The following is a 22,417-nucleotide window of genomic DNA, read 5'->3' as shown; positions in this document are numbered from 1 at the left end:
AGAAATCTGAGTTAACCAAGATTCTTTGCTTAAAATGCAAATGTCTCCAAGGCTAAGGAGCTAGAAGATATTTACATCTTCATGTAATTCAACCAGATTGTGTTTCCTCTACCATCTGAGTGAAGGAATAAACTTTCTGATGGAGGGGAGAGAGGAAAATAACTTTGGGGCTGGAAATACTTATGCAGAAAAGAGAAATCTGGATTTACAGTGTAGGGCTGGGAGTCCCCGGGGCAGTCGGGAGGCTGGGGAATTGGGTGAGGGATATAGAAAGAGTGATGGAAAAATGCAAAGAATTCTCAACTGTTTCAAAATCTGCCTCAACCCAGGAAAAAGAAGAGCGAGAGCCTCTTTTTTTCTTTTCCATGTGATTATCTGTTCCCCAAATCCAGAAGTCAAAGTTGCTTTATTAAAAAGTTCCATTTGGGTAATAAAACTTACGCAAAATGACCTGGAAATTCAAACCAACATTGTTCCCTCAGGAAAACGTTTCTCGGTTCTACACAGAGGACTTACAACCAGTCTTTTGAAACACAACTTATTTGTAAATTGATCATTATTCTGAGAATCCGAACTCACAAAACCACACCCAGGCAGTTCCAGAAAACTGCAGAGACTCTACAGACCTCCAGCAATGACCTAAAACTCTGGGTTTCCGGAGGCGAGCCTAAGGGAAGAACTCACTGAGTTTTGCAATCCGTACCTGTACTTCAGCTTCCCAGCAGTCATATATCCCAAAACCGTAAGTGACACTTGTGGCCCCTATGACAGCTCACCCACCCCAACCCACCCCACCCCGTGATTGTGACTAACTGCAAATTCCCCACGCTGACATTTCGGCACCAGGTGGAGAGCAGGTAGACGATGTTGGGGGCAGAACTGTGCAGTGGTTAACACCACAAAAGGTCCAGAGACTGAAAGAGCTGGTTTAAAAGCTAAGCGCCATACCCTGGCTGGCTGACCACCAACAGGTTACTTAAACTCTCCCAGCCTCAGTTTTCGCGTCCGCGAAGTGGGGGTAAAAATAACACCTACCGCTTGGAGTTTCTGATGGGTTTGCATGAAATAATGCATGTACATCATTGGACCTGACATACAGGAAAGGCTCAGACTTGTACAGCAAGTGTGAGCCTAATTTACGTCAAGAACAGAGAAAGAGCGCATTATCTTCCACTTGCTGTATGCCATTCATGGGAATGGGAATTCCTGGCAGCTTGGTTGGCTTAAGTGATTTACAGCTTTTTTTCAACATTAAAGAAACCAGGAAAATAATCCAATTCTTACTTGGGGTCTTGAGGTGCTGGAATGAGTTACAAGCTTATCAGCATTGCTCTCGAATAGTTGGCAAGGATTTGGCTTTAATCTGGTGAGGGAAAATTTCATGAAGACTCTTGCAAGAGTTATGAAGAAAAAGTGCAATGCTCTCAGGGATGGACATTGAAATCATGAGTGCCTCTTCAGACATCAGTCCCGTACTGGACCAAAATACCATGGACAGTAGTTCCTCGAGAAAGGGGTTCTTCTAAATAAATCCATATAAACCAGGCTGTGTGATTAAGGGGGAAAATGAGTTTAATAATACAGTATTAGATGGAGTATCATCCAGGAAAAATGTACTGTAAAAAATGCTTTGAATATAAAATCGACCTCTGATAACTTTAGTGTTGTAATACTTGTATTATAGTGAGGTAGACAGTTTAAAAAAACTCTCCATTAGACAGACTTAAAATTTTGTAATAATATTTAAGAAAATGATAACATTATGAAAGAATGAAATATCTGATTAATGCTTAACTTTGTACAACTCGAATATAAACTTTAAAAATATTAGAAATTATAACATTTGAGTGCATATAACGTTTGTACATTAGGATGAATTGCATGCTATCCACTTTCTCTTTGCACTTTCAGTCACCTTAAATAAATATATACAGCCTTAACAGAACAACAGTGCATCCAAAGCAAATGTGCATTTTAAATTATTTCTCCTGGCCAAGTCTTTTTTTTTTTTTTTTACTTAGCATTTTATATTAGCATTTATTATCATTCTCACCCTTTCTTGGACAGTTTGTAGTTCTCTGAACCAAACAAGCAACAGGTTTAGATTGAGAGAGCAAAACCACTTGGGAAAAACAAAAATTTTCTTTAATGGTTGGTACAAGTTCCCTTATGTACACCATTTCATGGTCAAAGATGAGAAGGAAACGAACTCTGCAAAGGGCCTACTTATGGACAATGTTTGAAAATAATACTGGTGCAGGGGGTGGGGGGAGTTCATGGGTTCAACAATCTGGGAATGGGTATTTAATTGCATTGTGCTCTCTCCTGCTTCCTTCTAGAAGATGAATTCCACCCCTGCCTCCCTCCTCACTGTCCCTTCCCCATCTCCCACCCAGAGCTCAATGTAACACTTTGCTCTTTTCACAGTTTCTCATTACTAAGTTTTAAAAACATTGCCTAACTGGTAATTACAATCTGAAACAATTCTTTTGGGGGGAGCCCTGGGCTATTGCTGGTTGGTAATCTTTCAGGAATGTTAGAGAGAGGGGAGGGAACATAGATGTGAAAGAAATCTCTGGGCACAGGGACCAGAGTCCCCTTTCATCCTTCTCTTGCCTGCTTCTGGACTGGCCCCATCTCCCCATCCTTCCAAGGGGGCCACCACCTCCCCTCCTGACTTCATCCTCTGCTTCTGGGCTCATTTTCCCTTCTCTGCACCTCTTATCTCAGCTTCCCACCCCTACTTACTTTTTGTTTAACTGGAAAATCACCTTCCCCTTAAAAGGGGATGTCTGAATTTTGGCAAACTCTGCTCAGAAGAATCAATTAGAAACAGACACCACAGAAGGGGTTTTCCTGGGTTACCTCCATCCTGGTTCATACACCTCAGTGTCAGGCCCCCTCAGAGGCAGGCCTTGTGGTTTCTCATTATCCTTGGGGGGGGGGGGGGGGTTCCATTTGGACTCATTCTTGTCATTCCATCCATACCAGTTCCCCTTTCCCCTACCAGAAAAAGCAACAGTAAAGGCAGTGACCTGAGCCCCCTCCAGTGAGATGCGGGTTGCCAGCTCTCTGTACTGGGAGAGGCCAGAGCCCAGTCCGTATAGGAGCAAGTTCTTCTAAAGGCAGGGGCCTTTCTGGCTTTCCTATTCTCGCTGCTAGTTCCTCTATTTGAACACTCTCTGCTTGGGAGGTCACAAGGCACAGGCTATGACATGGCCAGAAAAAAAAAAAAAAAAAAAAAAAAAAAACCACCACCTTCTTTACATGGGTAGAAAACAATCAAACCAAGATGTGGTCAAAGGTGATTCTTCCTCCCACACTGTTTCTCCTCTTAAACTATAAATTTTTCAATCCATGGAGCTGTTGAGAAACGGTAGGCGTCTCCCCGCCCCCCACCTCCTATCAAAACCTGTGAGGCACACACGGAAATCCAAAGCCACGATAATAAAGGGGAAAAAAAAAAAAAACTAAATAAATCCTCCTTGGCTTGTTTTTCCTGGGTGGCCAGGCAAGGTGTGAAAATCAGTATCTCCCTCTGGGCTGGCAGGTGGAAGGTTCCGGGAAGGCTGAGCTCCCTCCTCTCCCACCCGGCTGCCATATCCAGGCTGCTCCCCGACCCCGGGCCTCCTCCGAGGCCAGCTCCTCCTCCACCTCTCTGCAGTCAGGGCGGCGGGGAAGGCGCCGCTACCTGCAGCCGCAGGACTCCACCACCATGTCCTCGTACTGCTTGTAGACTACGTTATTGCCCGCGTCGATGTACAGGATGCTGATGGGAGTCAATTTGGTGGGCACACAGCAGCTGGGCGGGGTGGAGCCGGGATCCATGGAGTTCATCAACGTCTGGATGATTGCGTGGTTGGTGGGCTCCAGGTGCGAGCGCAGCGGGAAGTCGCACACGCCTTCGCAGTGGTAGGCCTCGTACTCCAGGGGCGCGATAATCCAGTCGTCCCAGCCCAGCTCCTTGAAGTTCACGTGCAGGGGCTTCTTGCTGCAGCGCAGCCTCGACTTCTTGCCGTGCCGCTTACCGTGGCGGCTGGCGAAGGCCGTGCGCCGCCGCCGGCGACCGGGCGAGGGCAGCCAAGGCCCGGCGTCCAGGGCGCCCGACGGCGGCGGCCACGACCCGTCGGCGCCAGCGGCACCTGGGCCCGCGACCTCGGCCGAGCCCAGCTGTTCGCGCATCTCGGCGAACAGGTTCTTGCGCTGGGATCTGGTGAACACGACGAGCAGGGCGCGCTCCTGGGGGGGCCGCACCCTCCGGCCGAAGCCCAGACTCCGCAGGTCCGGGGGCGGCGGCTGCTGGGGCGCCGGCGCTCGTGCCTCGGCCTCCCCGGCTCCCGGCTCGCCCCACGCGGCCCGCAGCTCCAAGCACAGCTGCTTCCAGGGCTGCTGGCGCAGGCCCTGCCACACGTCGAAGACTTCCCAGCCGGCCCGGGGCGCCCCCTGCGGGTCCAGGGTCCGCGCGTCCAGCAGCAGGGGCGACAAGCAGGGGAAGAGCTGCACGTGGAGCGGCCCTGCCGGTGGACCCCAGGGCGCTGCGGGCGCCTGGCGAAAGAGCCGCAGCTCCGCGCCAACCAGCTCTTCTTTGTCTGAGAGCGTGGACACATCAAACAAATACTTCTGTCTCCGGAGAGGAGTGTGCGAGAGATCGTCTGCGAGATAAAAAATAATTACAGTCAGTTTCACTTAAGGGGGAGATCAGCCCGGTGCTCTGCGGCCGCCCCCGGGAGGAAAAGGGCGGGGAGCGGGGCAGGCCGGGTGGTCGTCCAGCTCGGCCAGCCGGGGGCCTGACCATCCCGGCTCCCCGCCCGGCCGGTGCGCAGCTAGGAGAGGGGGAGCACCGGGATAGGGCCCTCCCCACCACCACCACCCCCGCTCTCCCCGTCAGCCCGGGACTCCGAGGGCGGAAGTCGGTGGCTGGTGGCTGCGGGAGAGGCGGCCGCGCCGGCAGCCTCCCGGGTTTTCCCCCAGGAGCCTGCGTAACCACTAATGTGCCCTCTGTGGTCGTGTGCCTGGGCCGCGCTCCCCCTCGCCCTCGTTTTGGCTGGCTGGCTCGTTCTCATCATTCACGTCTCAGTTCAAATGTCATCTCCTCCCAGAGGCCATCATCGACCACCCTGATCTAAAGTAGCCTCCCTCGGTCACTATCACAGGACCCGGGTTTATTATCTTACGGGCACTTAGCACTATCTACCATGACCTCGTTTATATTTGTCTTCTTAGTGGTCTGTCTTTCCCAGCAACACCCTGCCCCACTGGCCCATAGGAGCTAGGACCCTGCCCGGTCCTGTCCACACTACTGCAGCGGGTACAGCTGTGCCTGACCTCGAGTACATGCGGTCAGTAAGCTGGAAACTTCCAGAGTGGTTATTCTCACTCTGGGTGTCCCTTGTAATCATCCAGAGACTTGAAAAATTACCAGTGCCAGGGCTTGCTCTAACCAACGGAAACAAGGTCTCTGAACAGAGCCTGGGTACTGGGTTGTTGCTAGTTTTTTGTTTGTTCAGTTTGGGGTTTGTTTTTGTTTTTAAGCTCCAAGATGACTGAAGATGCAGCCCTAGTATAGACTGGGGGAACGTTGCTGCCCACTAGACACTTATGCTGAAGTATTTAGGCCCAGCACAAAGCTGACAGAATGAGGGTCTTCTGTGGGATTGCTTGATTCCTTGCTTTTTCAAATTCACCATTTTAACCACAAACAAAAGAGCAACAAAGCTTTCAGAAGTGGGGGGGAGGGGCGGCAAATGAATAAACACACACACACACACACACCCCAGGCATCTATCCATTGAGAAGATCCTGCAATCAATGAGAAATACATCAGTTAGCAGAAAACCTCAAACACACACACAGCGACATTCTCCCCTCCACCCACCCACCCAACTTGAAATCTTGCTTTGCAGCTCATCTTGAAGATTAAATTTTGGGTTACAAATAAGAAAAAGAAATTTAGGGAACATAATTGGGGTGGTGGTACAGGGAATAATGGGCTTTTAAAACCCAAGACAAATTCTTTGGGACCAAGGCAAAACTTGACTTCTTTTTTGACGCATTTGTGCATGAAACCAACCCCACTTCAATGTGCAAGGCGGAAAGCTAACCAGATTTTCCTGGGCTGCCTTCTCATAAAATATTTACAACCCAGCAAATACAAAAATCCCCAAAGCCCCCAGCTTTCCCCAGAAGCTAGTAAAGTTTGGTTCGATTTCAATAGTAAAAGTGTCACTGGGTCCTGAGTCCGACCCTCACTGCCTGTTCAGATGTAGCCCCAGGGCACTGGACCTGGAGCCTCAGCCACACCCAGTCCCCTCTCTGGGCTGACTGCAGCGCTGGCTACCTCCCTCGAAGGCACAAGTCCCAACCTGAGATCGAGCTGTGGGAAGGGTTAGAGAGGTGAAGAGGGAAAAGCTGCTGGAGGCGGTTGATTTATGGAAGCCAAGACCTTCAAACCGACCAGGGTCACATTAAAATCAGTGGGAACTCAGCACACTTTCTTCTCCTCCTTTAAAGAAACCTTCGTCTGACAACCTTCAGCCACCACCCAGCTCTCTGGACCTATTGCCTTAGGCTTCACTTTCTTGCCTCTCGTATTTCTCGCTCCCCAAACTAAGGATGTAATGAGAGGGACTGAAGGCATTTGCTGCACCAGCTAAGTATGGGGAGGGCTGACAGTTTTCACCCTTACTTTATCCACAAGCACAGACCAGTTCTGTAAGATAGTTCCCATTTTGCAGGTGGGAAAACGGAGGTTTGGAGAAATGAAGTTAATTACCGAAGGCTGGCCGCCAGTAAGTGAAAAAAGTTGAGATCCAAACTTAAGTCTATTTAATTCCAGAGTTGGAGCATTTAGCCTCATTGCCTCTCCAATAGAGTGCGGGTACTAGGGTTTAAAAGCAACCAGCAATGGCTGGGGGATGAGGGATGGGGGATACAGTCCAAACTGTATTTGCAGAGCTTGCTGGGAATCAAACATGGATGCCATAAGGAAATCATTTCCATCTCTGCTTACATAACTCTTGAGACAGTTTGTCACGGACTGGAGAGCATAAGAAGGAATAATGGGTCATCTATTTATTTCTCCCTCATGAAACATGGAGCAATCCGCCTTCTTTGGTTTTTACTCTTTAAAAAAAAAAAAATTTTTTTTTAATTTTTTTTTAAGATTTTATTTATTTATTTGTCAGAGAGAGCGAGGGAGAGAGAGCGAGCACAGGCAGACAGAATGGCAGGCAGAGGCAGAGGGAGAAGCAGGTTCCCTGACGAGCAAGGAGCCCGATGCGGGACTCGATCCCAGGACGCTGGGATCATGACCTGAGCCGAAGGCAGCTGCTTAACCAACTGAGCCACCCAGGCGTCCCAAAAAAAAAAAAAAAAAAAAAAAAAAAAAAAAAAAAAATTAAAAAAAAAAAAAAAGTGTGGGCTAGTCATGGTTAGTCTCTACAGCTGAGTCCCATTTCTCCGGTCCCCAAGAATGGTCAAAACAGAGGAAAGCCTCTGTAGAAAGAGGGCTCTACTGATTCTGCAGCCTTGGGATTTCTGATGATCTTTCTAGCAAGACCAGCCAGCCCAAGGCTCAAGGAAAGGATGCAAATGGGAACTTCAGTCAGTAACCTGCCCCCTTCTCTTTCCATACCAGCTCCAACCCACCACTTAGCAGCACCCACATGACTGTGGACAACCTCAACCACAGGTCCAGGCTTCCCAGGTGTGTATCAGTGGTGTAGATACACTCTTAGGAGGACAGACCCAATGAAGCAGCTGGCCGGGCCCTGGAAGGGGACTATTTGGGGAAGGGCTCTATGGTTTGGGCACCACAGTAGAGTAGTAGCTCTCAAGGCCACTAAACCTAAAGATCCCTAAATCTGCAAGATCAACGTGACATCATACAGCATCACATTTGTTAGAAACAGAAATTCTCTCAGGACCCAGGGGTTTGTAGGAGCCCAGAATTTGCATTTGTCTTAGTTCCCAGGTAATGCTGATTTGCTGGTCTGGGATCCCACTGTAAGAACCACTAATCCCAGATGAGCTTGTCCCCTTGGCTAGGGCACCATTGGAGCTGGGGCAAAACAGTGTCCTCCAAAACACAGGACCCAGGGCAGGGTCTAAGGTGATACTCACCAGAACCAAGTCACTATTTCTCCCAGCTCCTTTTTGTCCACCCCCCCACAGTCACCCCCACTTTTTTTTTTTTTTTTTACTCTTTCAGCCACGTGTACTCTCACTGGGTCTCTGCGAACTCTAATCCCTAATCCCTTAACAGAGGATCCAAGAAAGTGGCTACTCTGCGTGGCTCTCCTACAGACCACATTCCCCACCTGTCTGGACCTGCTCTGGAGCCATGCATCACAGAAATAGCCCAGAGGAGGCATCCGACCTGGGGAGTGCAAACACCACCATCCCCTGTGACCCTGAAGACACTCTGCCTGCTGACCTGGCATCAAAAAGCCTGGTTCTGCCGCCAAGACCACCTGTAGGTAGGAAACCAGCCCTTCACATTCTCTTCCACAGGTCTCCTTTCCCATTAAGTCCAGTATAAATGAGGTCTGATATCATCAGATGACCCTCTCTTCCATCCCCCTCCCTAGAAACATGCACCTTTCATTGGGTCTGTGGCATTTTATTTACATGTTGGAAGTGAATCCTAAGCTTTAGGCCTTTATATTGAAATCAGTCAGTAATAAATCAGGGGAGATTTTTTATTTTGGTCTTAATTTGCATGAACCCGGTTTGTTACCACTTGGCTCAAACCCAGTTACCTCAGGGCTTGTAGAGTAGTAGAGGGAGGTACAGACCTTTCAAGTTACGATGGCTGGATTTGCCCTTATCAATTTTCCCAGGTAGGTGGATGCAGGAAGGAGGGGGAGGAGAGATGGAGAAGGAAGAAGCAAACCATCTGCATATTTGAAGAAAAGTCTTCATAAATAGGTCAGCCTTTTTTGAAGTAAGAGCAAGTTGGCAAAAGGTTGAGGTGAGGACACCTCAAATATGCACATCTCGTATGGAATTTGATAAACAATTTTAAAAAGAAGCCAATGAGGACAGGAGAAAAAGAATGAGTCATTTCCAAGGCAGGGACTGTAACACCCATTTAAATGAGAAAACTGGCCTAGGAAGGTAGAGTCATCAGCGCAGGTTGGAGCTACAGTGCTTGACTGGAGGGAGTTAAGAAACAAACCCAGACAGGAAAGGAAAAGGATGCTCATGGCACCAAAGACCAGACACCAGAGAACCTGAGTCTCAGGAGGACAGCCTCATCGAGGGACATTCAGCGGCTGCAAATGTGCCTCCAGGGTCCCCCAGGACTATCCCTGCTGGGGCCACCCCTCCAGGGTTTTCGAAAACCCTCAACTTCATTTGGTTTGGGGCGAGAAGGTCCTGCACTGCCTTTTTTTCCAAGACATCTCTGAGATATGCAGGCAGCTTGAGGTCCCTCTTGAGAATCCTCGCCTTGAGGGTTCCCCCCTGGCTCCAGGTCTCTCAGAGAGCTCCCCCGTGCAAGTCAGGCTCCCATCCTTTGATTCTCGGTGACCCTGGACCGCCACTGGCCAAGCGTCTGGCAGGCCTGCACCCGCACCCGCCCGCCACCTCTCCACGCGTCTCGCCCCACGTCCTCCAAAGACACAGATCCTGCGACAAGGCAGTGGCTCAGAGAGCCGATATGATAATGGGCTTTCCCAGGCCCGCTTCCACAGGTGGAGGGATGGGAGAGGCGGAATCGGCACCCGATAGAAAACTCCCGGACGTCTTCGCAGTTAAGCCAAACGCCCCGCCCCGCCCCAAACCCCGTCATTTTTGAGCCAACAGCAGCACGCAAGCTTCTGGGACGCGTCTTTGCGGTAGGCACGTGCTCCGGGCTTTGATGGGCTCTGTCCCCGAATCCTCACCACGGGGTGTGAGGCCCGTTCTAGCGTTACACTCATTTATAGATGAGGAAACTGGGGTCCTGCGAGGTATCTTCACTTGCCCAATGTCTTGCAGCTACTGAAGGGCAGGATCTGAAGGTCTTAGTTCCGTGCCCTCCGACCCGCGGCCACACCCTCTTCCACGGCTCTGATTGGGCGATGGTGCAGAGGGAGGGAGGACAAGCGACACACGTACATCACCAATGCCATCAACTTCTGGCCAACTGGGTTCCCCCAGGATCTTCTTTTTTCTTCCTTTACTAGAAGGAAGAAGACCTCCACGCAGGGATTTCAGAGCTAAATTTGGAGTCGCTTATTCCCTAGGTCACCCAGTTTCAGCACTGCCTTGAGGTGGGAAAGTCTACAGGCTGGATATAAAGTCGGATGTACAGGATGAGTAAAAAGGAACCATCAACCCTCTCCCCTGGGCTGTGAAAGCCTAAGAGCAATCTGTGCTCCAACGATTACCCTCTCCTGGGCCACAGAAATAACATGACCATCCCCCTGTATTTTTTCTGCCTGTATTCTTGTCCTGAGTCCTGCCTCTGTCGAGATCTAGTGCCAGCTGCTGAGCTCGCTAAGCATCCTCACTGAGGGGCAGATTCAGGAGGCAGTCCACACAACTCAGCCTCTACAGGGTGCTCTTGCTTGACCATCCAGAATAAAAATCATAATAGCAAACACTGGTGTAGCAATTACCATCCGCTGTGCATGAGCTGAATTCTCATTAACTCATTTAAGCCTCAAAACTGTGGAAAAGAAAAAGATATCACTACTATGCTCATGTTACAGACCAGAAAGCTTAAAATACAGATTGCTAAATAGTAATTTGCCCAAGATACTAAGAGGTAGACATGACAGTCCAGCTCCAATATCTGTGCCACCACCCTGGACATCCTGGCCTTGAACTGTGTTTGGTAGAAATCCTGAGAAGGTTCCTGCTCTTTCAGGCAACCCATGCTTGGGGGAAAGGCATCAATCTCTGGTCCCCTAAAGAAAATCACTTCCTAAACAGCAGAACTGAGGGGATGTTGATAATTGGACTTTTGAAAGAGAACTTACAGGGAAACAATTCTCTCATTTATAAAATGAAGATAACGCCAGCCAGCTCACACAGTCACTGAAGGAGAAGCAGCAAATGAGAGAAAGAGTAGGAAAGACATTTATCTGAAGACGTGTGCAAATATTGGTTACTACTGACAACGTGGAATTAGCACAGGAATCTAGAGTCTAAGGGACATAGATTTGAATTCTGACCTGTGACGTATTGGCTGGGACCTTGGATACTCAAGGTCACATAATCTCTCCCAGCCTCCTCTATAGAATGGGAGAGTCATCCCTCACTTTGCTAAGTCATTGGAAAGGTCAGAGTCAAGGCACCCAGGGCTGGTTGGACATGACACACAGAAGCACCCAATAAATGCAGTCACTATCAGCATAACTACCTATATCCAGGTAGGCAGAAGACGCACCTGTACTCCTCTTGGCCTACTTTGAGGACAGGCAACCCACTTATTTCTGCAGGATTTCCAGAAGTGAATGAAGGAAAGGTGCTGGGCAGAGGGGTAAAGAGAGAAACGAGGACCTCCAGTTCCTATTCACCTGAGGGTCAGTGAAGGGCAAGGCCCATAGGGGTTGTGGCCTCACCGCCATCAAACTGATCCTTCTCAGTGCCTTATGTCATTACATCATCCACTACTGAGATCTCTCTCACAACTTCCAGGTGAACAAGCAAGCTCCAGCCAGAACCTTATTAAGGACAGGTCCCTCCCTGCAGTTTCCCTCCTCTGTAGGCTCAGGGCCAGCGCTTAGCCCAGAATGTCACCCTCATCCCTACCCCAGATTGGCTCTGTGGACAGATGGTGCCTCCCCACCTCCCGCCCCAAAAGGGCTCCACAATGAGAGGTGAGGACTGGGGGAAGGAGGAATGAATGGCCCCTTAGGCTGAGCACAAGGCCCCATGCAGAGCAAGTCACCTGAAAAGGCCCAGTCAGTCAGTAGGTGTTTGTGTGTGTCTTCTCACCACACACTCACCCACCCAACTTCTCTCTGGATCTCTTGGCTTCCCCAGTGTTTTCTCCAATAGCATGCCTTGCGTTTCTCAGCTTCCTTCCTCCTTTCAAAACACAGAGAGCCCCAAGGCGGGTCCTCCACAGAACCTGGAGAGGCTTTTCTAGTTTCTCTCCCAAGCCTGGCAGACCGCACTGTCCTCCTTGCAAAGAGCCTGGGCCTTGTGAACCCCACATGATTAAGCAGGTTTGGTGGCCGGCCTGGATCCCACACAGAAGTCCCAGTGTTCTCGGACCAAGCTCCAGCCCAGCCAGAGACAAATGAGGGAGGGTGGCAGGGGAAGGAAGGAAAACCCCAGATGCCACCGGAGTGAAAGGTGAACTTCCCATGGCCTCGGAGCCTCAGCACAGCCTTCCAGGGCAGTAAGGACCAGTTCTGGCAGGAGCTGAAGGCCAGCCCTCTCTCCTGAACACTGTGCACCCCCAGAAGGACTCCTAAGGTGCTTCAAGGAGATTCTTTCGTTTCTCTAAAATGAAATGGATTCATTTGAAAGTGGTGACCAAGATCTTAGTGCGAATGCTGGTGGCCGCGCGTTCTTAGAGGGGGGTTCAAGAACCAGTGATTGGAAGCCGAGATCAAGAACTCTTCACGGGGGTCTCTTTTCATTGAAGTCTTACCCCTGGGCATCCAGAATCTTAATTTGACGCCACTGCAAGTGAAATCCAAATGGAATGGTACCATGGCCAAATGCTGCACCCCTCTCTCCCCACCTTTCCGCAGCGGGCCCATTTCCTCTGAAGGTCACAGCCTTAACCTGGGAGCTGTGCGTGCAGGGCCCGGATGGGGTGACGAGCCAGTGCCGCTCTTGCTGCACTGCTCACCAGTAGGGTCACTGGGAGCCCACTGGAGCCACATAGGCCCAGGGTCGGAGGAAAGGAGGAAATGATGCCTCGAAGCAGCCTTCAGGGTTGGAACAGGATCGGGCCTTCTGACTAGAGAGCTTCGAGATCAAAAGTAGAAGAAAATGTTCCCGTTTTATTTGGTTTCTCCTCCCCGACCAGTTCTCAGGTTGCAGGTGCGGAGAGGGGGTTCAAATTGGCGCGATGTGTGGACAGGAAAGGACCTCAGTGCCCAGGGGTCCTGCGCCGGAGAAACTTCAATGGTGAGTTCTTTAAAGTGTTGGGCCAGGCGCGGCTTCTGAAGAAGGGATAGTGGAAACTCCGCGCCGCTGCGCTCACCTTGAGCTGACTTCCGAACTAACGTCGCAGCAAAATGAGATTCGCGGTGGCAGCTGTGGACCGTCGTCTAACATCATTCAGTTTCCCTCCCACGGGGCGTGGGACCAAGACTCGGCTGGGAAGTGGGATGAGGACCTGGAAGTCCGATTTGCAAAGCAGGCGCACGGATTTTCTTTGGTTCCTGCGTTCTTTCGGGAGGGCAGGGGACCGTGTGAACCTCTCCGCGCTGCCACCACTTTCGCTGGGCTCGGTAAGCTAAAGCCGCTTCAGACTGGGCCAGAAGCCCGCCCTTCTCCCCTCCAGCACGCCCACCACCGCGTCGCTAAGCCGAACCCCGCCCCCAGACACCCTGGCCACTGGCGGCGCGGCGCGCCCATCTTCTGGAAAGTGGGCCAGCGCGGCCAGCCGCTCCTGGCCAGTCCCTCCCAGCGCCTGCAGCGGTTCACGCCACGCGCACCCACCCCTCCGCCCCCAGCAGCGCTAATGGACTGTCCTGGAAGGCGGAGAACAGCAATCCTGGAACCCATTAGGCCGACGAGGACCTATTTAATTCCTGTAAACAGAAGACACCACTTAACCGCCATTGAGCTTAAAAATAAACAGCCAGGGCTTTAAGAGGGGCGGGGGGAGAGGAAGAAGGGGTAGGCAGGGAGGCGGTTGGTGCCAAGCAACGAAAGGACGCGGAGGATCCACATTCCCGCTGACCGAACCTCGCGGCCTCGGCTGGGATACGGTCTCCGGGTCCAGAGAGCATCGTTTGTCCAGGGTTAGTCCATACCCGACTTTTTATTGAACTAATGCCCCTCACTTTACTTAAAAGCCCCCAGGGATCATTGTTGGTGTGCTCTGCGCCGTTTACTGCACGCAGCAGTCCTGCCACGAGACAGTTTTCATTCTGTCCTGTCTCTATCATATCATCTGTCTCCCCCCTCTGCGTCCCCTTCTTTTCACCTCCCCCACACGCCGCCCCATTTCAAGGAGGTGTGCGGCGGAATCCGGAGAACTCCGAGTGGGCAAAAAACCAGTTGCGTTCGTACCTCCTCCTGTGCAAGGCCCGAGATCCCCGCGGGTTCCGGCGGCGCGCAAACTCGCAGGTCTTGGGGGGGGGGGGGGGGGAAAGTTTCATGTCTTCATTCAGTTTGCGGAAGAAGGGATTCTCAAGGCCTGTCGTGGGCTGCGGCTTAGGTGACTTTTTTTTTTTTTTTTTTAATTTGGTGAAAAGACAAGGATGTTTGAGCGCGTTTTTCGATCCCCTCCCCCACCAGCAACTCTACAGCGCAAACTCCCTGAGCCCGAGTGTCTCCCGCGCTGGGGAAAATGTTCAGAGTCCTTTTCAAATTAGCCTCCCCTGCAGAGGAAGCTCGCCCTGAATTCTGGCCCCGCTTGCACTCTCGCTGCAGAACGCACTCGGTGTTCTTAGCTCACTTGCTAAGGTGGCCATGGTACGAGTCTTGTAAGCAACCCTTAGGCCTTAGGGATGGGGGTGACAGTAACCGATATTGAACAAGACAATGGCAAGGCGTTTCTGGTTTGTGGCCTTTAAAATGTTTTAATCATTCCAACCCAAAGAGAAGAACAAACTTCTTCCTTAAGGCTTCCTTCCCTCGCCCCAGGCCTTTTTCCAGGACCTTCCAGTCTACCCGCCCGATGGAAGATCGTGAACCGGGACAGCACTGCAAACCCCACGCCGGCGCGCACGCGGGCGCGCTCTCACACGCACACTTGAATGCTCAGCAATCCTTTTCCAAGGCTGTTCCTTCTTTCCGGGGAAATAAAGCCTAGATTGGAACCTTCTGCCGGCTTCCTCACTTGGCCGTCTGGTCTGCATTAGTGTTTTTATAAGGGACTCAAACAAATCGAATACAAGGTCACCAAATAATTAACAGTTGTGAATTCCCTCCGTCCCCATTAAAATACTTCCCTGCTTATATTTCATTTTCCGTTTGCCAACGACAACAGGGTCGGGGCAAAAGCACTGCTGCGTAGATTACGCCACTCTTCGGCCCAGATCCACCCAGAAACTCGCTCTTTTGCATAAACATGCTGTCCCAAACGAACTTCAATCGCGAGGGGACTCTGCAGCTCTTAGAATATCCTCCCCACAGCACGGGCTAGCCCAACTGTCCTGCCCTGCTCCCAGATAACCACGACCCAGAAGGTAAACCAAGAAGCCAACAATCAGCCATGGCAAACTTTCCAGTGATTCATTTCTAGGGTGTCAAGTTCCTCAAGGATGTTCCCATCTCGTTTTTGTTTTTTATCTCTTCCCTACTGCCTCCTTTCTGAGTAGGCTATTCTAACAACAACAGTAAACAGAGAAAAAAAAATTAGGAGTCTTATTATTTCCAAATCATCTGAAAACTGAACTCAAAGCAGTATTCTTAGACTCATTTTGGTTTCTTCCAAAACCAAGGGGGAGATTACCCCCACCCCTTGTTGGAATTATGTATCACTTCTCACTCCTGAAAGGGAAAGTCGGAGGTTTGTTTCTCTCTTTCTCTCCCCCTCTTTCTCTCAGCCACGTTGAATTCACAGAAGTTCCAATTGTCTGCCTTTCCCAGGCCCCAGGGTTGGGAACCTAGGGCTCCAGTACTAGTGGCCTTTTGATGTGCTAACTGTAATTTCTCTATATCCAACCTGATCTATTCTGATCTTATAACTGCACTAACACACACCTGCACATACTTTCCATCTCTATGGATTCAAAATCCTTTGAAAAGCACAATATGGAGGAATATTTAAAGATCGGGGATAGCATGTGCCTTCACAGAGAGCACAAAGAGGAAGCAAAGCGCAACATGGATTCCGACCCTCAAATCCAAAGTTCCGCTCCAACTCCAAACTGGGTCTTAAGAAAATATAGAAGAATATTAGACCGGGTGGGAAATCTGCCCTCCCCCTCCTTTTTCAAACTTCTGCTTCCTCGCCCTTTATCCTACTGGTGTAGTGCCATAGTTAAGCATACAATATCTAGAACTGGATATACTGGATATGTGCTTTGCCCCTCTGTGTGACTTTCAGCAACTTGCTTATTAACCTCTTTGTCTTCCTTAATTCACCTGTAAAACAGTGCTTTCCCCAGGGATGGTTGTTAGAATTAAATGAAATAATTCAGGTAACAGATTTTAGCACAGTACTTGGTATGCAGTAAATGCTCAATATATGTTGGTTAGTATTACCCCTGGATGTTTAAAGAGCAAATCGTAAGGAGGGACATTTAAAAAATAAAACTTGCATTAAAGTCTCCCCAATGGCAGTGTGTTGGCGGGGGCGGGGGGAGGTCCCGGGCGGGGAGAAGGTGGCAAGGGTGAGGTTATAGAGGACGTGCTATCTTTATGGACCCAAAGCGCTCTTCATTCACTTCCGACTGATTTTTAGCCCTGCCCGCCCACTCTTAATCGCAAGCCTGAGGGGCAACTTTTGAGGTTCCGGGGTTCCCGGGTGAGGAAGGCTTTTTACAAATTACAAATACTGTACGTGAGTACGGAGTTCATGCCTCCTGAACCGGCTTCAGGATTCCTTCCATTTTCTTTGCTCCTCCCCCTTGAGGGTCCCCTGCTCCGCCAAGCCAAGCCTGCCGCACTGGACGGCGATTTAAACATCCCCGAGGCAAGGCGCCAAGTTAGCGCGGCTGGCCCAGCTTTCGGCTGGCCTCTGCTCTTTCCTCCTTGCCCCGCCATCCACCGGGTGGGGGAGGGGATGTAGGCGAGTTTGGCGCGGTTCAGAGTCCCCACGTGAGAGGGGCGGAAGTCCCCGCCAGGAGCCGGGGATGCGCGGCTGGCGGGTCCCTTCCATCACGGGAGACTAGACACCGTTTGATGTGTTATGACATGAACCCTCAATTAGATCGCTGAGTTGAAACACTCCAATCAGGGGCCCGATGCTAAGCAAGCCCCGGAAGGTCCAGCCCGAGGTCACCGCCGGTGACACATCAAATCAAAATCAGTGAGAGGGAAAGTGAGGCTTTCCCTTTATCAAGCTGGCGCTGTAGCCCGCAACACAACCCCCTCCTCTGCGCGCTCCCTCCTGCTCTGCGCTCCGCACTCCTTCACCCCCGAGCGGCGTGCGGGGAGCCGCGCAGCCTTCCCAGTCAACTAACTGCCCTTCTTCGCGTTTTCTGGAAACCTGAGAGCGTGGAGGAGACCGTGCCTTCGAAGCTGCGGTCCAAGTGGTCACTCCGCGTCTCCTCCGGCTGGGGACCGCGTACCAGAGTTGAAGCCGACGTCTGGTTCTTGGTCGGGCTAGCCTGGAAACCTTGGCTCGGGAACAGAGGCCCCCCTGGGCCTGGGCTCGCAGCCAGTCCCTTTCCCCACCTCCGGCGCCCAGGGATGCCCAGCGCGGTGCCCAGGGAGAGGTTGCAGGGCGGACAAGGGTGAAGCGAGCCCGCGTCTGCGCAGGACCTGAACTCCCCCCCCCCCCCCACCCGCCCAGACCTCCCTCTCCTGCCTGCACGCCTCAGGCTTCCGTAGACACCTCGGAACAGCCTGCAGGGTCTCTTGGTCCCGTGCCAAACTCGCAGGGCGAAGCTTACGAGTTAGGGGGTGCTTGCCTGGGGGGAGGGGCGGAGATTCTTGCCACTTCCTTTGGGGGAAAAGAAAACTTGCGCCCAACGGCCCATCAGCCTGGGCCTCCGGGATTTCCTCCCCTGGGAAAAGGCCTCTTGAGCAGTTTTCTCTGAGCTTCCTTAGTCCCTCCACTAGGGATGTGTAGGGTAGTCTTAGACTAGACTTTGACTATAAGGGGGACGGTAAACAGGATTTGGAGGGAGGGAGACAACCGAGGCAGGACAGAGACTGTGCTTGGGGGGTGGGAGGGATGGGCGAGCTGCGCTGGCTGTATGGAGGTTGGGGATGCAGCTGCAGCGCTACGAAGAAGCCATGAGTATCTGCAGAGGTGACTTTAGGAGTCCTAAAATTACCATAAAATAGCAGGCGTTAATTTGCCGCACGGACCTTTCAGCAGCTCATGAACCTCGCTGACCTCGGCTGCAGCCGCGGACCCAGCGTGGGCTGGAACCCTGGCCGGCAAGGAAGGTGGTGGAGGCTGGGGTCTGAAGCCCGGGAAGAGACCGGAGTTTAGGGGCAGTTAGCGTCCTCCGAAGAGGTCCGAGGACGAGAGTGTACTCAAGACAGGCAGGGAGGGACCAGCCCTGTCCTCCTGAACCCTGCAGCTCGCGGGCTTCCGAGCGACCCCACTTTGACTGACCTGGAAGTGGGAGGCGGGGAACTAGTCAAAGCCGAGAACCTAAGTCTGGGCAGGATGGTGGACAGCTGCCTTAATTTTTTTTTTTTTAATCTCCTCCTTCCTTTCCTCACGTCCCCTTCCTCCCCTTTCCCTTTTCTTTCCTTTTTCTCTCTTCCTTTCCTGTCTCCTTCCACGTTATTGTCTCCCCTCTTTAGGAACGGAGTTCCTCCTGCCTGTGCATCCCTCCTCAGTTTCTGGGACCAAGGGGAGCGCGAGGGTCTCTCGAAGGCATTCACCACGCGAACCAAGGCGGGTGGCAAGGAGCGAGTGCAGGAGTTTCCGCGGGCACCGAGGCTCGCACCCACGCCCTCAGAGGGGACCAGGGACAGGGCCCCTGGGAGAAGCTCAGAGAGAGGGGCGACGCCTGGCTGGGAAAGGTGGATGAGCATATCCACACACCCATATGGATTAAGTACCAACAAATCCTTAAACTTAGTTGCCCTGCCCCTGTCCCTGCCCCGCCCTGCCAGTTGCTGCCGCTGCCTTAGCAGAAATTACTCGGTTACCTCCTCAGAGCGGCGGTGAGCGCGCTGCAGGAGCAAAAAGCGCCCCAGGGCTCGGGACTCCGGCCCGGCTGATGATCCCCACATCCAGCGCAGGGAGGAGCTGGGAACCAGTGCAGCGGCTGGGTCAGGGCATAGCCAGACGCCGTTCGCGGACTCGTTCCTCAGACCGCGGGACTTGCAACTGCCGGCTTCCCCTCTTCTCCCACCCCCTCCCCGCGCCCCGAGCGGATGGGAACTCGAGCTTTCAAAGGGTCACTCGCCCCGCGCGGTCCCGCCCTGGTCAGCCACGGCAACTCAGGCCTTGTACCGCGCACCGCGCACAACCCGAGACCCCCATGGCAAGTGTGCGGTCAGTCCCCGCCGCGTCCCCTCTCCAGACCCAGTCATTTGCCTGCCACCTCCCGTCCTCCACGCTTCCTCCACCAGCCACCAGACGAGCGGCCACCGCGCTGCTTTCTGCAAAAGACAAGAGAAAGAAGGAAGGAAGAGAGAAAGGAAGGGAGAGAAGGAAGGAAGCGAGGAAGGGAGGATTGCAAACTGGAATAAAATGTTCAGCCGCATTCAGAAACTTATTGGGCTGGAGAAAAACAATTTAAGAAAAGAAAGGGCGAGGAGTCCAGAGCTGGAAGGGAATTCTCAAATGTAGCTTCCTGCCAGAGCAGGAGCAGCGCCGCGGCTGCGGAGCTCCAGGGAGAGAGGAGTGGGGCATCTTCTTTGCCACTTACCTAGTCCCCTGTCTACAAAGCTAGTGATCGTATTAGCCGACTTGGAAGACTGGAAAAAGCTGGCGTTGATGCCCAACTTCTCCGCGATGGAGTAAGTCCTGTAGATTGACAGCATGTACTCGTGCGGCACCACGCGCGGGCCCCTGCCGGAAGGCTCCTGCGCTTGGGGCTCCCGCGGCAGCCGCCGCCGGGATTCATCCTGTGGCCGCGGTAGTGGCTCTTGGCGCTCCAGGGGCGCCCGGACCGTGGTACTGTCTCGTGGCGCCTGCGGCATCTTCCCTTCCTTGCGGCTTCTCATTCCCTTGGAGGAGCCCAGCTCCGCGGATGACGAGGAGGATGAGATGGAAGCCTGCTGGAAACCGGGCAAATCCCACAGGAAACTGATGAGGAAGACGGCCGACAGCAGGACTCTAGGAGTATCCATGGCGAGCGACTGGCAGCGTCTCCCAGAGAGGCGGCAGCACTGGGCGCGAGGGGCGCGGAGCGGCTGGACAGCGGCCGGGGCCCGGCTCCTCGCGCGGACTCCTAGTGCAGGGAGCCGGGTCCCAGCCACACAAACTCCAGCCCTGCCACGCCCCCTCCCGCCCCTCGCCGGGAGGGGAGGGGAGGGGAGGGGAAGAGGCGAGGAGAGGAGGGGAGCGGAGGGGAGCGGAGGGTGGGCGGAGAGGCCGGTGGTGCGGCCAGGAGGTGTAGGGGAGAGGGGCCGCGGTGTGTCGGTGTGGCTGGGAGACGCAGCGCCCCCGCGGGACGCGCGCGGGGTTGCTGGGCGGCGTGAGCGCAGCTGGCCCGGAGCGCCGGGCGGGGGAAGGCGAGCGCGGCCGCGGGGCGGCGAGGAGGCCAGGAGCATCCACAGCGCCAGAGTCCCCCTAGCACTGTCCGAAGCTCGGTTCCCTTCCCCCCCGCCCCGCCCCCTAAGTCCTCGCCGGTCGCCTCCCCTGTCCCGGGAGCGTGCGGCCCCGGGAGGAGGGAAGCGGCGGCGGCGTCCCCCCCCCCCCCCCCCCCCAGAGAAGGCTCCCGGCGGGCGCCTCTGCAGCCGACTGCGCTCTGGCTCCGGGTGGTGGTGGTACCTTCTTTTCCTCGGCCCCAGCCTCCAGGCCGGCCGTTCGCTGCCTTCAGGGGCCAGCCCGGGGCCAGCGAAGCCTCGCGACGTCCCAGGCGCAGGGCCCAGCCCAGAACAGCCCCATTCTCTCGGTGGGGTACCGCTCTCCACAAAGACAGGGCGTCTGTTCCCGACCCTCGAGGTCAGGCAAAGGCCACGAGTCTTTGGTGTCTGGATGGATGCTAAAAGCTGCCGCACTCTACTGCAGGCCCCAGCCTCTCTTCTCGCGCAATCCCCAGCCTCTTCTGACTCTGGCTTTAGCCGCTTTTCTCCTCGGTCGGCTCCCGGGGTCCTCCTTCCTCTCGCGGCCTGGCCCCCGCCTCCATGGCATCCCCATTTTCCCTCTCTGCTTTCCCTCCCGCCTTCAGTACTTTCTCCTTCCCGAGGTTCCTTCTGCATTCCAATCCTTCTTTCCCCAGCCTGCTTTTCTTTTCGCACTGCCCTCCCATCTCTGCCTTCCCACCCTCTCCCTCCGCGGCCTCCCCCTCCTCTTTCGGTGGACCCCTCCCTTTGCAGCTCTTCCCCAATCTGTTTCTCCTCAGCCCAGCCTCGCCCCATCACGAGTTTCCTTTATCTGTCCCCAGATTCCCCGTGCGTGTCTTCCCCGCCCACTGCCTCGCTCATTCCTGGGCCTGAGCGCTGGAAGTCAAGGCGGAGGGCTGCTTCTCTTCCACAGTGTTCTGTGCCCTGGAATGCTATGGACGTGGGGACTCCTTGTTTATTGGGTGTCCAGCCACCAACCATAAAATGCTCTCCTTTCCTCTCCCTACAGCTCTGTGAAGTTGGCCTTACTGTTTTCACCTTCGCAGATTTAAAAAATGAGACAGACAGGGGATAGATGACTTTTCCAAGGACACTCAGTCAAAAGGATATTCAGCCCCGACAAAGCCCAGGGCTCTGCCCCCAAATAGAGGGTTCCCATTCCAGCATAGAAGAATCTATCACCCACCCAGTATCCCTCATTCTTGCCTTTTTTTTTCTTTATGGTTTTATTTGATCTCAGATGATTTCCTCCCACACTGCTTTTCATGCGTGTGTGTTCCCAGTCTTCTACCCCCCCCCCCCTTACTTTTGCTTTTCTCTGCCCTTTTCCTGTCCCTGCAGGGTCCACTCACCTGACTGCAAGGGAAGGAAGTTCCCTGTCCCTGCTCTCTTCATGGCTTAACTTCCTTAATGTCTAGGCTATGCCTTCTGACTTAGACACTAGGCCTCCACCAGGTCATGGCAAACACCTAAGAGAACTTGTGTATTGGCAGGGTTGTAAGCCCTTTACATACATTATTTCACTTAATCTTCAAAACAGTCTTATAAGTGTTGTACTATCCCTATTTTACAGGTAGGAAAACAGAGGCCCAAGGTCACACTGCTCCAGAGTCTGTGCTGGCTGCTCTCTTCCTCCTTTCCTCCACGGATGCCCCAGTGGAACTATCCCAATCCCATGTATACCCCCTAGTTTTGATTTCATGATTGTCAGGTTCTGATCTTACACTCAAAGGTGCTCTTTTTTTTGCTTTAAAATTGTTTATTATTTCCTAAATTAACAACATAAAAGGAAATGGAACTGAAACGGGACAAAATTGTTTCTCAGATTCTTACTACTCCAACAAGTCACCAAATCAAAATGTTTTGATCTTTGTGGGTTTGCTTCCATTCCTTCTTTATTTGTCAAGCACATCGCTTCCCTATCCTT

The 22,417-nt window shown here is 52.8% G+C and overlaps 1 protein-coding gene across 1 annotated transcript; it reads right to left on the bottom strand.

Moving 5' to 3' along the window:
• Positions 1-1,566: 1,566 nt before the first annotated feature.
• On the bottom strand, positions 1,567-20,193 carry GDF6 (growth differentiation factor 6). Its single transcript, XM_047728663.1, has 2 exons — positions 19,629-20,193; positions 1,567-4,652 (listed from the first exon to the last, which is right to left on the bottom strand). Exons 1-2 carry the CDS (start codon positions 20,050-20,052, stop codon positions 3,688-3,690), a joined length of 1,389 nt encoding a protein of 462 aa, XP_047584619.1. The 5' UTR covers positions 20,053-20,193; the 3' UTR covers positions 1,567-3,687.
• Positions 20,194-22,417: the final 2,224 nt, after the last annotated feature.

Source organism: Lutra lutra, chromosome 4 (genome assembly GCF_902655055.1).
Source record: "Lutra lutra chromosome 4, mLutLut1.2, whole genome shotgun sequence".
Taxonomy (NCBI): Eukaryota; Metazoa; Chordata; class Mammalia; order Carnivora; family Mustelidae; genus Lutra; species Lutra lutra.
The sequence above is the reverse complement of the archived record's forward strand: the minus strand, read 5'-3'. Positions and strand labels throughout refer to the sequence as shown.

What these genes read in the sequence shown, in the direction of transcription:
- GDF6 (XM_047728663.1), bottom strand. Translation starts at nt 20,052, where the DNA reads ATGGATACTCCTAGAGTCCTGCTGTCGGCCGTCTTCCTCATCAGTTTC. An exon ending in CTTTGTAGACAGGGGACTAG is followed by an intron (nt 4,653 to 19,628) that starts GTAAGTGGCAAA and finishes TTTATCTCGCAG; the next exon opens with ACGATCTCTCGCACACTCCT.